At 42.5% G+C, this 17,377-nt stretch overlaps 1 protein-coding gene and 1 long non-coding RNA gene across 9 annotated transcripts; both read left to right on the top strand.

Annotated features, from left to right (window-relative positions):
- Positions 1-3,189: 3,189 nt before the first annotated feature.
- LOC148426822 (uncharacterized) lies at positions 3,190-13,746 on the top strand. Of its 8 annotated transcripts, XM_088408341.1 has the most exons (11): positions 3,190-5,770; positions 5,843-6,614; positions 6,727-6,817; positions 6,914-7,085; positions 7,181-7,289; positions 7,365-7,454; positions 7,744-7,929; positions 8,067-8,164; positions 8,247-8,298; positions 8,371-8,494; positions 8,575-11,748. In XM_088408341.1, exons 1-2 carry the CDS (start codon positions 3,383-3,385, stop codon positions 5,999-6,001), a joined length of 2,547 nt encoding a protein of 848 aa, XP_088264467.1. In that variant the 5' UTR covers positions 3,190-3,382; the 3' UTR covers positions 6,002-6,614; positions 6,727-6,817; positions 6,914-7,085; positions 7,181-7,289; positions 7,365-7,454; positions 7,744-7,929; positions 8,067-8,164; positions 8,247-8,298; positions 8,371-8,494; positions 8,575-11,748. The 8 variants fall into 8 exon arrangements, with proteins under 8 accessions (XP_088264467.1, XP_088264463.1, XP_088264464.1 ...); XM_088408337.1 differs by lacking the exon at positions 8,575-11,748 and adding an exon at positions 13,647-13,746 and having other exon boundaries at positions 3,195-6,614; XM_088408338.1 differs by having other exon boundaries at positions 3,195-6,544.
- Positions 13,747-13,820: 74 nt separating this feature from the next.
- On the top strand, positions 13,821-15,207 carry LOC148426821 (uncharacterized). The gene is made up of 4 exons (XR_015864844.1): positions 13,821-14,062; positions 14,358-14,429; positions 14,523-14,669; positions 14,890-15,207. It is a non-coding gene; the product is annotated as an uncharacterized LOC148426821 (long non-coding RNA).
- Positions 15,208-17,377: the final 2,170 nt, after the last annotated feature.

The raw sequence follows: 17,377 nt of genomic DNA, 5'->3' as shown, positions 1-17,377 counted from the left end.
AATGAGTAAAGCGAGAAGAAGAAAATTTAAAAGACGGATGCAGGCACAAGAAAAGATGGCCGTTGATTCCGGAGACAAACCCAGCAAAAGGGAACTGAAGCGAATACGCAAAAACGTAAAAGGTAAAGAAAATTACTGTCAGAACGTAGACTTACGACAAAGGAAAAGGTACTATATAACTACTCGTTACAGACAAGACATAGGTTTTCGTTTGAAACAAAGGTCCAATGTTATAAATCGTTACTTGGTCGATGAGGGCTTTAAGAAGAAAATCCGTTCCCGTTTATCACATCTCTATAAGACAGATGATAGCTTTAAGTTGAGACGGCGCTACTACATGACAAAGCGATATCAGAATGATTTTGCTTTTCAGGATAAACAGCGCTTTTACGTGAAACGAAGATATCGAGAGGATCCAGAGTTTCAAGCTCGGCAGCGCTCTTACGTCAAACAAAGATATCGGGATGACCTCGAGTTTCGAGCTAGACAGCGCCTTTACATTAAGCAAAGGTATCGGAACGACATCGGCTTTAAAGCCCGACAGTGCTTCTACATCACAAACCGTTACCGAAATGATCCTGGATTCAGATTCAAACATAAGGAAATCATGAGACGGGCAATGAAAACAAAGTACGACTCATCGAGAACAAACGTGTTGCGTTGCGCAAATAAAATTTTGAAAAAATACAAAGTGATAAAGCAACTATCGAATGACAGAATCAATTGTGAAATCACTAAAGCTGTGGAGCTCTTCAAAAGGCAAATTACATTTGGACCCACTTTTGTCTGCACTGTTTGTCACCGAGCATTATTCGCGAACCAAGTGCGCATTTGTCGGCGTCGCTCTTTTGAGAAAAACAAACATGTTGTTGAAAGCTGCCTCACGGGAAAATTTCTTCATATTTGTCACCGTGAATGTGATCCATCGTGCAAAGTACCAGAGGAAAGAAAACAAGAGTGGATTTGTCACACTTGCTTCGCACATCTCAAAAGTGGCAAAATGCCAGCGCTAGCAGTCGCTAACAATCTCCAACTGGCAGATATTCCGAATGAACTTTGCGGGTTGAACATATTGGAGAGGCATCTCATATCAAAATATGTAGTTTTCGCCAAAATTTTTCCTCTTCCAAAAGGTCAGCAACGAGCCATTCATGAAAATGTTGTGTGTGTTCCAGCGGAAGTACAAGAGACAGTCAACGTCTTGCCACGACCCAGGAGCAAATCCCAAGTTTTGCGAGTGAAGCTGAAGCGACGGCTTTGCTACAAAGGTCACCAGGTATTTCAAACTGTCACTTGGCCTAACCTAATACGTGCTCTGATTAAACTGAAGCAGGTCCATCCACAATACAGCGACATAATCATTCGCGACGACCCTGACTTTTGTGACCCGACACGCACCGACGATGAAAGTAGCTCTTCTGAAGACGGAATGAATACGAGTGACTTTGATGAGGAAGATCTGGTCCAGATAAACTAATTTGAGAGTGATGCTCTCCGCGAAACAAACGATGACAAAGACAATGGTGAGCGTGACGAACCGCAGCAACGTGCCCAAAATGTGCAAGAAGCAGATGAACCCAGTGGTGGCGTAATATTTGAATCATGTCTCCAACCTAACGATGTATCGGAGGAAATTATGAGTTTCACTGAGGGAATTTACTCCGTTGCTCCCGCAGAAAGGAATAGCCCGGTAAGCTTTTTCAAGACTCCCAAACTTGAGGCCATGGCTTTTCCGGTCCAGTTCCCGACCGGGGAAAACACTCTCGATGAAGAGAGGAAGATTAAACTCACGCCGAGCAAGTATTTCAAAGCCCGACTGTCCTGCGTGGATGAACGTTTTGCCAGAGATGCTAACTACTTGTTCTTTGCTCAGTTTGTGAATGAAATCTACCAGGCCACATCAAGCATAAGAATACAGCTACGCAAAGGTAAACCTTTTACAAGAGACGGTCGACGAATAAACAATGCTATGTTGCAGGATAAACGGGAAGTTGAAAAACTGATACACAGCAAAGACGCCGTCCGCTTCATGGTGCCGTTAAGGGGCACCCCGGCCTATTGGGAGAAATGTCTCAAGGACCTTTTTGCCATGATTCGGCAGCTAGGCACACCCACGTTCTTCTGCACGTTCTCGGCTGCCGAAATGCGTTGGGAAAAAGTCATCACCGCCATCAAAGCGCAGCAAGGTGAACGGGTGATTTTCGCCGACCTCGACTGGGCCGCAAAGTGCGAAATTCTCCGCAGCAATCCGGTGACGACGATGCGCATGTTTGACAAACGTGTGGAAGCTCTGTTTAGAGACCTGCTCCTTTCTCCGGCGCGACCTGTTGGAAAAGTGGTCGATTACTTTTAAGATTGGAGTTTCAGCACAGAGGAAGTCCGCACATCCATTGCCTCATTTGGGTTGAAGGCGCCCCCGTTTTTGAGGAGGCCTCAGACCAAGAGATCTGCGATTTCGTGTCGCGCTACGTTTCCTCCGAGCTGCCCGATCCGGAAAAGGAACCCGAACTCCATCGGAAAGTCACAGAGGTTCAGATGCACAGTAAGTCTCATTCAAAGACGTGCGTCAAAGCACCCAGCGCGCAGTGCCGTTTCGGTTTCCCCAAGCTGCCGTGCGAGAGAACCCTGATCATGAGACGTGAAGAGTGCGATGGAGAAAATCCAGAGAAGGAGAAGCGGTCGGCGCCAAACCCCAAGCTTGCAGATTTGCAAAATTTGCTGAACGAACCGGAAACGGCCTCTCTGACTTTGCCGCAGCTACTGGCTAAGTGCCAGCTCACCGATGACGAGTACATGGAATGTTTGTACTCGATTGCCGCAAAGACCTCTGTCGTGCTGAAGCGAGAGCCCAAAGACTGCTGGGTGAACAACTACAATCGACATCTGCTTCTTGCTTGGGACGCGAATATGGACATTCAGTACATTCTGAACGCTTATTCCTGCGTTACCTACATCTGCAGCTACATCAGCAAAGCTGAACACGGCCTGAGCCAGTACCTGAAATCGGTGATCGAGAACTCCCGCTGCGATGTCAACGAGAGCGACGAGATGAAACAAATCATGCAAGCGTACTCCAAGAAAAGAGAGGTGAGTGCGTTGCGCGTATGCGCCCTACACATGAAGCAAGCGTCCCGCAGTGTGGTTTTTGTACAAACCAGTGACAATGCGCTGAAAATGAGTTATCCCCTCTCATACCTCGAGGGCAAAACGCACGAGTCCGTCGAAGTGTGGATGAGCGGCTTTCCGGAAAAGTATAAATGCAGACCTCAAACGGAGGAATTCGAAGCAATGTGCTTGGCCGATTTTGCCTCGACCTGCAGAATCGTGTATGGCAAACAAGCGAAAGGCACAAATGTTTTCCCCCTGCTGAACGACATGGGGTATGTCCAAAAAAAGGATAGGTAAACACGCCGTCATCAAATACTGTAAATTCTCACAGGAAAAAAATCCAGAGGAATTTTACTGCACGTTGCTCAAGCTCTACCTGCCCCATCTTGCCGACTGCCAGTTGAAGTCCAGCCACTATCCTACGTACAAGTTGTTTCACGACCATGCCTTTGTACAGTTGCCGGCCGCCGAGCACCCAGAGGCCGTTGTGCAAATTGTCGACCGGAACAGAGAGAAGTATGAGAAGCACAGCAGAGATGTTGACGACGCCATCCGAGAGGTGGAGGAAGGCGGTATCATCTTGAACGAGTGGTGTCAGCTAGCGCCGGAAAGCGAACTGCAAAGACTCGAGTGCATCGAGGAACTCGCCGCAAGAGATGATCCCGGCGACGCTGTGGAAGAAAACGTACCAGACTACAACGTCAGGTCCAAGGTACCGGAAATGTCCATCGCGACGGAAGCCGCTCTCATCGATCCGGCCGTATTGCGAGACATGTATCGGAACCTTAACCGGAAGCAAGCGTGTGCCTTCTACCTGGTCAGAGATTGGTGCATACGACGCGTGTCTGGCTTAAAACCGCGTCAGTTCTTCTATTACGTCAACGGCGGCGCCGGAACGGGGAAGTCACATTTAATTAAATGCATTCACGCAGAGGCTACAAAAATACTGCGCAGACTGCCGCGCCTTGCTGAGGAAGCGGACATTTCCAAACAGATGGTTATTCTCGCAGCCTTCACCGGCACCGCGGCCTTCAACATTTCAGGTACGACTTTGCACTGCCTACTGAAACTGCCGATAAGCCTCAAACCCCCGTATCGCGGCCTGGGCAACAAACTGGACGAAGTGAGAGCAGAGCTATCGCTCGCCGAAATCCTCATCATCGACGAGATCTCCATGGTGTCGAAAGACCTCTTTGCGTATGTCGACGCCAGGTTGAAGCAAATCAAAGGAATCAATTTACCGTTTGGCGGCATGTCCGTCATCACCGTCGGGGATTTCTATCAGCTCCCTCCGGTGAGACAGTCCAAACCTTTGTGTGTTTACGATCCCACCAGGCTGGACCTTTGGCGCGACAGCTTCGAAATGATAACGCTGACCGAAATCATGAGGCAGAAGGATGACGTTCCGTTCGCCGAACTGTTGAACCGACTTCGCGTCAAGGAGAAGTCCCACGAGCTGTCAGAAGTGGACAGAGCTTTGCTGGCTACGACCTACGCCGCTCCGGAGAACCGCCCGAAGGATGTACTGCATGTTTTCGCCACCAACAAGCAGGTCAATGACCATAACAGTCAGATGCTGAATCTGCTTCACGATGAAATTGTGACCATCGACGCAGACGACTACAAGAAAGACCAAAGGACTGGCAGAATGGCGAGACAAGCCGCCCCCGTCCAAGGGGCAAAGAACGAGTTGCCGGACTCGATAAAGGTGGCCGTCGGCGCTCGGGTTATGGTAACCCGCAATATCGATGTGCAGGCGGGTTTGTGCAACGGTTCCTTTGCGAGAGTTGTCAAATTGGTGCATTATGCCGACGGTGCACGCGTTCAGAAACTTGGGCTGGAGCTTGAAGCTGCGAAAAATGCGGGTGCTGCTGATAACACCGTTTACATCGCCAGGCAAGAGGAGAAGTTAAAACGGCCAGGAGTGGTGCGTTTGCAGTTCCCCATCAAGCTCGCGTTCGCCTGCACAATCCACAAAGTCCAAGGTATGACCACATCCGAAGCGGTGGTGTCGCTGGAAGGCATCTTTGAGCACGGCATGGCGTACATCGCCCTGAGCCGAGTGACGTCTCTCCGCGGGCTCCGTGTGCTGCATATGGACGAGAGAAGGATCCACGCCAACCCAGAAATAACGGCCGCTCTAGCCGAGATGACAGACGCGTCCTTGGACCACGTGATGCCGCTCCTTCACGTTATGCCCACTCTAGATCCGACCGACAACCTGGTCGTTGTCCATCACAACACCGAAGGGCTGCGTTGTCATGCGCGGGATATCAAATGTCACCACGAGCTGCACTTTGCTGACGTTTTGTGCTTGACAGAAACACACCTCCAGGGGTCGGCGGATACTGGAAATGCCGTCTTGGAAGGCTACACGGCGTTCCGCCGGAACCGGAGCGTCTCACATTCAAATTGTCCCGACTTGGCGACGAAACGTGGCGGCGGCGTAGGTATTTGGGTGAAAGAACGCATTCCGGCACACGAAACGATCTACATCCAGGGCGTCACCGATATCGAATTTGTCGTGGTCAAACTTGAACCTCCCGTCGATATGTTCATCGCTGCTGTGTACAGGCCTCCGGGACAGAGTCTGCGCTCTTTTTTGCCAAACTTGGAAAGTTTGTTGTACTCTCTGGAAGTGATGGACCATCATCAGATCATGGTATGCGGAGATTTCAATGAAGATGCGCTGTCAGACTCACACAAGCTCATTACGGAACTGTTTGTCTCTAAGGGTTACACACAGCTCATAAATACGAGTACCACTGACAAGAACACACTGCTTGACCTCATTTTTGTCTCCCGACCTCAGTGCGCAGTTCATTCAGGTGTCCTGCGAACATACTACAGCTATCACAATCCTGTCTTCTGTGTTTTACACACTGAAAGGTGAGTCATGTCCAATTAGCACATTAAGAGTTGTCCCTGTCGTGTTATGGAGCCCTAATGTTAACCTGTGATGGAATGAAATCCGGGGTGATGATGGTCACGCGTGTGTGTGAGAAGGTGAGTAGGAGGTGAGTCAAATTTTGAGACAACAAAAAAAATAATAATAATAATAAATGGAGGATGGAGTGTCAAGTCGATGGGAGGGAGTGGTGGAATGATATGTTGTCATGCGATGGGTTGAAATCTGCGGTCAAGGTGGATTTAGCATGTGTGTGAGGTGAGCGGAAGGTGAGGAGGAGAGAGACAAAACGCAAAAGAGAAAGTATAAAGATTTTTGAGGACGGAGGGTCAAGTTAATGGGAGGGTTTAGTGGTATTATCACCTTTTGGTTTGTTTGCCAGCATGAGGTGGGAGCAGAAAACAGACAAGGTAAGTAGGTCACTATAATATATCTTTTTGTCGATTGTGATATAATTTTACTCTCTCTACTTAAAACAGGTCTGTCATTATGGAGAGATGGTTGTTCATCTCAGAATGGAGTGCATCGGTATGTGTCTACTGATTGATTGTACGTCGGCGACATAATCTTATGTCATGCCGTTGCAGAAATTGAAATGGTTAGGAAATTCAAATATAACTATAATGTTAGACAGAGCCAAAACCTATCTGGGTTCTGCAGCAGCACGGAAATATTCACTCAGCGGTCCTGTATTCCCCTTTTTCTCACAGAGTAGAAGAGTGGCTGCCCAAATGCTCACATCATGGAGCGCTGACTTGAAAACCTAGGTGGCAGCCATGTAGGGCTTTTCTTCATTCCAGTGTAAGTTACCGTGAACTATGGCAGTTAAACCCAATTGTAGGTATGCCCAATTTTTGGATTATCGTCCTCACCGCCACCTATTTTGTTATTTTGTAGATCTAAGTGGTTGACATGTTGCTCGTGGCTCCACATGTTCCATTTGTCCAAAGGAGAGCCGGAAGTTCGCCAACAATTTTGAAGACACATCACTATGCTCGACCAATGACAGTTTCCCTCTTGTCTAAACCAAGTCTGTTTTCTGCTCTCTTCAGACTGTCTTCTTTTATTGGTAGGAAAAGTTAAGTAGCTCGTCATTCTTTGTAATAGCTCATCATCCTTTGTAAAGTCAGTCAAAATAGATTTTGTCTCATATATTTTTAACAGGTTATTTGTTCAGGAGAACGAGTCGTCTGTATCAGAACAGAAGCCGCACATATGACTTTACCGCCATGCCATTGAAGGGAATTAAATTTTAAGGATATTGCAATTTATCGTAAGACCACGCCAAGTCTATTAATATGTTTTATGTATTTCCACTTAACAGTTCTGTCTCCCCCTTTTTTCACAGAGTAAAATAATGGTGCCCAAAAACATACATCGTGGAGCACTGCCTTGAAAACCAGGATGACGGACAATCAGGACTTCTCTTCTTTCTGGTGTAAGTTGCCGTGAACTATGTCATTTAACGCTTTCTGTGCCATGGATGATATTTCTCCTCTTAAAATAGTGATAATGATAATAAATATTAACGTCTCGTCAAATACGTGGCACTAAAAGACTTCAAATCAACTGCAGGTTTGCCTTACTTTTGCAGCATTTGTCTTCACTCCTCTTAATTTGTTTCTTTCTTGTAGACCTGTAATATACGTCAATCAAAAGTGAAAATATGCAGATCTTTATCAGCTTTTGTTGTCACCCCCTTCATGTATTTTGCTCCATTTTTGTAGTCCAATGTTGTCCACTTGTTGCTTGTGGATCCACATGTTGCATTCATCCAAAGAACAACTGGAACGTCACCACCGAGGTGTTTGATGAGACATCATCAGGCTTGTCCAGTGGCATTTTCCTTCTGGATTAAACCAAGTCTGTTTTCTGCTCTCTTCAAGACATTTTCTTTTTGTTGGTCGGCAAGGGTAAGTAGCTCATCATTAAACCTATCTTCTTTTGTAAAGGCGGTAAAAGTAATTTTTGTCCCATCTATTATTTTTCCTGACCGATGTTGTCCATCTGTTGCCTGTGGCTCCGCATGTCGCATTCATCCAAAGAACAGCTGCAAGCTTGCCACCAAGTAGATGAGCCATTGTATTGCTTGGTCAAGGACCTGCCTTCATCTGGAACAAACCAATTCTGCTTTCTCCTCTCTTCAAGGTAAGCAGCTCATCATTAAACTGACCTTTCTTCCTGAAGCCAGTGAAAGTTGTGTATATATTTTCTTTCTACTTTTATCAAGCTCTTTGTTCAGGAGCAAGAGAGGTTCGGAGCAGAATCACAGGAACACATATGTGAGTGTTTTCTATTCATGTCACTCTACTTGATTGGGCATGAGTGTGATATACTAATTTGCTGTACTATAGAAAATGAAAAGATGATGATGTCAGCATCATGTAATCCTGGTTCGGTGAAGAAGTAAAAGAAAGCAGGTGCCACAACACGAAGACCGCAGACAACCAAGCGCCCGCCACTTTTGCGGATTACTTTGTAAGTATGGCAATTAGTGGCAATTAGAGTAGCCAAGTTGCCATTAACCGGTGTTTTAAAAGCAGCATTATCTTTTCCAGCTTTCGTCCTCACCACCCTCTTCACGTTTTCATCATGCGACTTGCTGATGAGTTTATAAAGTCCTTGACACCATTCTATCCTTAGGATGCAATTCATTTTTCTGTTCTTGCACTGTTGTCCATGCATTGAAAAGAACAGTCCTAGTCCCCCGATCCAACCTACATGATACGTATCCGTAGATACGTTTTTGCCATCATCCGTGTGCTCTACAAAGGTTGCTGTATGAAATACCTATTCAGTCATGCATTTGTTTACGTACATTTGTATGTACCACACTCATGATTTTACGTTGAATCTCTGAGATCAAACAAGCATTCTGAGAGGCACATTTTCTTCAATTTGTCATTGCCTGTGTCAACGTTTACTCTAGCAAATCCGATCCATCCATTCATCCATTATCTGTCGGCGCGCTAAAATGCTGGTGCCTATCCTAGCTGTCTTCAGGCAGTGGGTGTGGGACACGCTCAACTGTTTGCCAGCCAATCCCAGCCCTTGCAAATTATGGCATGAGAACAAATCTGCTCCAAAATCCAACCACTGCCGTTGACACAGACAATGTTGCGTGTAACATGTTAATATTGTATTCCATAACATAAATATAATCTCTCACTCTGACACATTCAAGCTATAAGTAGTGCATCACATCACTAAACAATGAATATTTGTTCATGTCTCGTTTTTCAATGGTTTGCACTTTCAATTTTTGCCAAGCTTGTTTGATCTTAGAGATTTGTTTCTATTCATTTAATTTTGTTTTGTTTATTTAAGTCTTTGTGCACCTGTTTTCCAGCTATTATATCAATTCTTTTTTTAAGAAATCTTAAAGCGGTTATTATGAGATGACCTATAGTATTTCCACTGTATGATACACCCTCAGCTAAAACATCGTAATGGACTCTATGACGGAGCACTTCTGATTTAGGTTTAAGGTGGCATTTAAATGTACAGTCACAAAACGAAAACACGTTTAGAAGACAAAAATCAATTGCACACCGTTTCTGCTGTTTTCAAGCCTATTCTACCAACCATTTCCCTGATTCTTCTTAGTATTATTTTTCAGCTATCGCCAACGTTCAGTTCAGAATCAATCAGTTTTGCATGCATTACATCTTAATGATGCCAGTATACTTGAGTCCTTTACAGTTAAAAAATGAAAGTGTCATACAGTGGAAACAACTGTTGATGCTTTCAGACCAGATTTGTCTCCAATCACTTAATTTTTTAATCATTACTCTGTGCATCTACTCATATACGCAATATCATTAATTCTTCATCGTAAAAAATTTACAGCAGTTAGGATGATGACTTTCCACTGTATCATACTCCCTCGACTAAAACACTGTAACGGACTAAGATGCAGCACTTATATCGTAGGTGTAAAAATTATAATATTTAAATGTGTAGTCATTCAACAGGAAACTCCTTGAAACTACAGAAAACAAGACACTGCACATCGTCACTGTTTTTAAGGATATTCTACCAACCAGTTTCTTTCAAAGCTTCTTCGCAATGATTTTTCAGCCTTTATATCAAACATCCATTTCAGCGTCACTCAGCCCTACTTTGATTAAGGTTTTAAGCAGCCAGCATACTCGAGTGCCTCATAGTTAAAAATAAATAAATAAAATGTGTCATCCAGTGGAAACACATTTGCTGCTATATTACGGAAATTCTTGTTCATTTATTTAATATTTATTTGCATTTCTTATCTATTCATCAATTATTTTATCCTTGTTTCTTTATGAAGACATTTCAGCACAGTTTGTGTGATGGAATTCTATCTTTCCACTGCATGACACCACCTAAAACACTGTAATGGACTCTATGATGCAGCACTTCTGTTATATGTGCAAGGTGGCATTTCAGTGCATAGTCACAAAACGGGTTATACGACACTAAAAAACAACAAACATATTGTACACTTTTTCCCACTGTGTTCAAACATATTCTACCAATCAATATTGCTCCAGTAATTACTTTTCAAATTGCATATACAGCATCCATTTTAACACCATTCAGTGTTACATCGATTATGCTGCCAGTATACTTGAGTGTTTTACAGTAAAAAAAGTGTCATACCTTTGGTGTCATACGGCCAGGTTTTTAAATGCCGCAGAGACATTGCGTTCCCTCTGGATTTTCTTAAGGTATCAAATTTCAGAGATGTTTTTTCCTTTCTGCTTCTACCTGATGTATTTCAGACAAAGTGCTCTGTTACTTTAGTTCAACAGAAAATAGAATCAAAATGAATCACGCCTTTTGAATTCCCCCTTGCCCTCTTCAAACCTGGTAAGGCAACCTGTTGCAACACCTGGACTGCTCACACTCATCTACTACAAGAACCTTGGATGAAGCAGTCAGTACGACTGGGACCTCGTATTTTTTCCTCTTGAGTACTGAGCGGTGACTGTATGTTGCACTCAAAGCTCTGCAGTCTACTCACATTACAGCGCACAACTCTCGCAACATTTTTGTGAAGTAATGCACTTGCAATGTAACTAATTCACATCATACCTCTGACAATATATGGAACTCTGATAAACAAACGTGTGAACCTGTGCGTAAACATCATTTTGTCCACAGTCGGCTTGACAACCTTTTGTTGAAAAAACTCATGCTTTGGGTTTGAAATGTGGGAAAACAAGTGAAAAACAAACAAAAAAAGGTACTACGATGACAAAGCAAGAAAAAGAACAGCAGATGAAACGCCTCCTTCCATCCATTCTTCCATTTTCACAAGCGCCACAGGCTTCCTATTGTGGCCACTAAGCGCAACCAATGAGCACATGGCTAATTAATATGGTAATTTGTTGACATATTAGGAACGCCTACTGCTCTCCAGGAAAACAATACGTAATTGGCTAATTAATATTGTGATTTATCGCGTGGAGCGGTGGAGCTAATTATCCCTACGTATTGGTATCGTGTCCCTTGCCCGATTTGAATGCAACCAAAAGCAAGTCATCTCAACTTGGACGAATGTAGCCAGGTACGCAACCAGCTTCTTTATCCCACTTCACGGGAAGCAAACTGTCAGCGCACAGTGGTGTAGTGGAGTGCATATTAAGTATACACGCTTCTATGCAGAATAAGTATTGCGTATACCCACTTCTCATCTCTCCCGATGGGCACCTTTCAGTAATATCCGATTGCCTCTTTTCTCTCAAGAATTGCTCGAATCGAAACAATCTGCCCCCCCCCCCCCCCCCCCCCAATAGAATTTGAAGTTTGCCAAACATGGCATGATCCTACTGCTAGTTGACAGTTTGCTTCATCGCTACTAAATGCGGGGAACTCACTGTTATGCCATGTCCATGTCCATCCTAGTACGTGTTTTATGTTTTTTCTGCCTTTTTGTGCCTTCCTAGTCATTGTCATAAATGTATTTTTTTTTGTTTGGTTTTTTTTTGCCATTGAACACTGTTTTTTTTCCAATTCATAAATATTTTTAAATAAAGTCATAGCTACTACACGGTCTGATCTCGGCTATATTACATCCATTTTTATTGGGGTTAAGCCATCAGCTTCTTTATCCCACATTACGGGAAGCTGAATGTCCGCACACAGCGGAGTGTGTATTAAGTATAACTGTATAAAAGGCCCCAAATATTTGTGTCTGCTAGATTCTCAAGTGTGTTTATTGTTGCATAGTTACGTGGACCGTTTGATTGCCGTACTTTCCGGGTCACATGACTGCATGGTTTCGTATGCGGAAGTCAGTGATGTCCTGTTCACCGTGCGGTCGTGCGCTCGTACAGTCGTCGAAGAATTTAAGTTTAAGTACAGAGTTCATGACAAAAAAGTAAGTTTTCTATGTTATCTATTGTATTTGTTTGAAGCCGTTAATTGTATGTCTGTTTCGCGTCCTTATTTATGTTCGTAAAGAATCGCGATATTAGACCTATACTACTGTTGGCATGTGTGCCATTGTTGTTGGCCGCTAGAGGTCTTCATAGACCACATAAATATTTAGGGAGTTTTCAATGGCTGTCTAATTAGAATGTTAATACTGATTGTGGCAGTGTGATATGTATCTATTTAAGATGTCATTTAAGTGCCATTATTTAGGTTGTATTTAAGTTAAAGTGATCATTTATATTCAGTTGCATATCAAGGCTTCAATATTGTTCCAATTACTGATATGTATAATTTACCTATTATAGTCTATACTTATCTTTGTTATTTGATATTTCAGACTCTGCACCTGCCGATAAATCCTCACTTCTGTGTGTTTATTTCCATTATCATCATTTCACCATTCCACCTGTTTGAGTAAAGACTCTTTGAACGAACTTTCCTTCCTGTATCCTTACCAATACACCGTCCTGTACCCGGTAAACACCTTAAAAGAGCCAGCAACCCAAATCCTCCCAAACAATACCCACTAACGTGTATAATAAGTATTGCGCATACCCACTTCTAATCTCTCCCGATGGGCACTTTTCAGGAATATCCAACTGTCCGATTGCCTCTTTTCCCCCGAGAATGGCTCGAATCCATTCGAGGAAGCAGTAAGAGCAGGCTCTTTTTGTGGCAGCGGCATGCAGTGTGGCGACTGTGTGGCAGCTGCCACCGAGAGCCACGGGTAGCCACACTTGATGCCACCAGTAGCCACTCTTTCCGAGGCATTTCCATGTTCGTCTGTGGCTGCTGCCACCGGTAGCCACACTTGATGCCACCAGTAGCCATTGAACGTGATTGGCACGTGGTAGCTTCTGCTTGTGCACAGATCTGACACCAAATGGAACCTAAAAATAATTGCGCTCAACTTCATTGACTTACTCAAACGACATTTTATTTTGTCGCATTAAAAACTATTATAATGTTAATATAAAACAATTTAATTGTATTGTATAATTAAACTGACTACTACATTGTCATTTAAATAGCTGCTTTGTGGTCTTCCCTTTAGCCATTCAAGTGGAAAGTGTCTTTCATTTTATTGCTACATTTTTAATGAGTTTGTCTGAGACTTGGTACTACTTTGTACTGTTTCAGCAACTTTCCACACATTTACAATGTATAAAAGAAAAAAACGGGCCTCTCACTTGTCTTTCTCTTTCTCTTTCAGAATGTCGATGCTGAAAGCGAAAGTGGTCGCTCTCCGACCTAAATCTACGGCGACATCGTGGAGCCTGTCACCAAACGGCACACTGAAAATGGAGTGCTGCCATAACAACATAGCTGTTGCCCTCTGTGATGGAGAAAACACTTACAAATTGGTTCTTTTCGAACATTTGGCAGTAAAAGTCACAGAGGGCAACAGCTATGTTTTTTTTAAATTGCGCGGTCAGCCAAAGCAGCCCCAACGTGCTGCTCTGCAGGCGGGGCACAAAAATATTCTCCGGGCCCCAAATAAACCCAACCCCTCAATTGGAGGATGAAGCCAAAACTCTCCTCTACCTCCCATCACTTCAATCATCCCTCCTGGAAGTTATTCATCGGCTTCCTGAGGGGATGGTGTCAGTGAATGGCCAAATAACCGATGTAAGTTTATTGAGTCGCTCATGTACTTATATACACACTGGGGCACATGGATTCATATAGTCACAAAGAAGGCTCTGTAAATCTATACAAGAATACAAAAAAATATCCACACATTTAACGGTTATACTGCACATCCTCTCATTTTGGAGGTAAATGCTAATTGTGTGTGTGTGTTCGCGTGTGCATGTATTTCTCTCGCTCTCTCTAATACACACACCCAAAGGTGACAGGAGGAAGAAAAGTACTGTTTCGGCGACACTTAACCTTGTTTCTATATTTATTTGGTCCACTTAAGATCCGTCCGATACGCATGGTGAAACTTCGCAGGGAGCAGCCGGTACCCATGCGGCAAATCACCATAAGAAAAGTAAGTACCCCCATTTTAATCTTCCTGTTGCACTTCACAAGTAAAGTGTGATTTTTTTTTTTTTATTTTTTTTTTTTTTCCAACCTATTGCAGGATGAGGCGGCGATCAAGGTGACTCTGTGGAGGGAGGCCAACCTGTATAAATTAGAGTTGGGGGGAACCTATATTTTTACTCATCTAACCGCAAAGGTCAATGAGTATGGTTTGAGCCTTCACACCACACAGTATACAGAAATTGATGTGAGTAGATAACTGGTCCTATTCTGTGTCTCTTCTATTCAAAAGGTGCCTTCCTATTTATAGACCCCCATCGTTGAGCTAGATGTGTACTTAGTCCAATAAAGATGGTCTTAAATCCCATGCTTAGATATTAAGGCATAAAAATCTGTCTAAAATTCACCTTAACCGCTTGTTTTTTTTTTTTGCTCATGAATTTGATTTTAATCTTTCCACTCAACAGGGCATATGTGCGCACAGAAGATTTTGATCTTTGGCTGGGACGTGGAGGGGACTGACGTAGAGTTGCTCCAGGCTGGAGGGAAGACTTTAAAGATATCGGTGGAGGTATGGCAGAAGGCCTTTCAGGAGCCTCCCCAAATTCCCTCCGATGGCCTGCCACTCTATTTAACTTTTTCTAATGGTCATTGTACAAATGTGGTTACAGATGAGTGATTTTTTTTTTTTTTTTTTTTGTTTCTTGGTTAATAAAATTGTCCATGTATGTCAATTGTTTGGGAGTGAGTTTGCAGAGAATTATTGTCAAATGCATAGCACAAAACCACACCGAACATTTTGCGAAGGTACAATGTCTAAGTACACAATACCTTCGTTGTATCGAAATGAGCCTTGTGCATCGTTTGAAGTTACAGCAAATTCATGCTCTGTAAAGATTACTATGGCATTTTTAAAATTTCATCATTTGTAAGCATAGAATTATGAAAAGTTTAAAAGCCCATGGTGTAATTTTTCACCCAATGCAGGTTTTTCTTGAGGTTTTTTTTTTTTTTTTGTCACAGCAAAAAGCTTTAAAAAAATAATTCCGTAGATTAACGAAGTATTTCAAAAGGGACTATTTTCTCAATTCCTAATGCTTAAATATGGGCACTACATTTTTAGTGTTTTCTCTTGATCTTTCATTCTCACTCTTTCACTAGCTAGCTGGCTGTTGGTAGATATGGTGTGTGTGTGTTTGCACACGCGCACTCGTGTGTGTGTGTATATGTTATGCGGAGGAGGCTTTTTGACAATTGATTACATACGCCACAGATTGTCTGGGCCTTCCCACGGGTGACAGCCTTCGTGGTCAAGTTATTAAGAACACCTCATATTGTCGCTCCTACGTTTCCAATCTTCCAATCTCACAAAGTAGCACCACATGCTGTGACATTTTGTATGGTGTAACTATTGTATTACAGTTTCTATTATTCAAACCATTCAAACATTCCACATCTTTCCACAGTTCAAATTTTTTCAGTTTTTCAACTTTTGTATTTTTCACATTCGTATTATAAGCCTATTCATACTGTTCTTACTTTGTATTCAGTTTTTATGAATTATACCATTCATATATTCCACAACATTCCACAGCTCAACTTTTTCAGTTTTTCAACAATGTATTATTCACATTTATATTATTTGGCCTATTCAAATTGTTCTTTTTTTGTATTAATCACAGTTTCTATTATTTAAACCATTCAAACATTCCACATCATTCCACAGTTCAACTTCTTTGTTTTCAACTTTGAATTTTTCACATTCACTTTATTTAGCCTATTCAAACTGTTCTTACTTAGTATTCAGTTTTTATGAATCATACTTTTTCAGTTTATCAACTTTTGATTTTTTGCATTTCACGGAGTCGCACCGTTCAAACATTCCACATTTTTCCACGTTTCTACTCCCAAACTTTCAACGGTTTCACCTTCACACGCAATTACTTCAGGAATTGCACTTTTTCTAGTTATTATTTTTATTATTATGACCGTTTTTTAGGTTTGTTTTAACTCTTTTCCAGTTCATCCATTTTATTCCGTTCAAACTTCATATCATTCCACATATTCATGTTTAGTGCGGGTCTATTTTTCAAGTTTCAAATTTTCATCGTTTTCCTACAATTTAAGTTTTTGTACCGTAAAAATGTCCTAATGTTAAGTGAATGGGGTGGTCATCGTACTTTATTTTTAAACTTTAACGGTTTCCGCATTTCCCGTGTCCCCGTGGCTCATGGGTATTGTGTGACGTATTCCAACTTCATGTTCGTGGGTTCAATCCCAGGTTGCGTCTTTTTGCACATTCAGTTTTTTTTTTCAGTTAATTCCTTATTTTACTTTTGGTTTCAACTCCTTCCCAGTTCATCCAATTCATGCCGTTCGAACTCCATATCATTCCACATATTCACGTGAAGTGCTTTTGTATTTTTCAAGGTTCAACTATTCATCGTTTTCCTACAATTCACGTTTTTTATACTATTCATATTTAAAGAATTTAGCCTTTTCAAACTGTTCTTACTTTCATTTCATCTTACTTTTCATTCCACAGTTGAACTTTTTTCAGTTTTTTAACTTTGTATAATTCGTAGTTCTTCACAGATTCACGTTCAAACATACTTCATTCTCTTTATTTAAAGCTTTCACAGTGTGGGTTGACATCGCCCCCCCGTGGCCCAGTGGTAGAGTTGTCATCTTCAACATGTCCGTGTCCCGGTTCGGGCAAATCGCGTTTCACGTTTACAGTTGTTTTTTCTCTTCTGCTTTTACTTCGGATCATCCACACTTTTTTTTTTATAATTCAAACATTCGTTTTTTTTCAGTTTTCAACTTTGTGTTCATATTTTTTCACACATTCACATCATTCCACAGTTCAACTTTGTATTATTCATATTTCTTCACATTAACATTATTCCACAGTTCACTTTCAGCTACAATTCAAGTTTTTCTACCGTAAAAATG

The sequence above is a fragment of the Hippichthys cyanospilos genome, chromosome 2 (genome assembly GCF_059441005.1).
Source record: "Hippichthys cyanospilos isolate Australia breed blue-spotted pipefish chromosome 2, RoL_Hcya_1.0, whole genome shotgun sequence".
Lineage (NCBI taxonomy): Eukaryota > Metazoa > Chordata > Actinopteri > Syngnathiformes > Syngnathidae > Hippichthys > Hippichthys cyanospilos.
Note: the sequence above shows the minus strand (reverse complement) of the source record. Positions and strands in the feature narration are given on the sequence as shown.

Coding starts and splice junctions, on each gene's coding strand:
- LOC148426822 (XM_088408337.1), top strand. CDS start 3,383: ATGTCCAAAAAAAGGATAGGTAAACACGCCGTCATCAAATACTGTAAA.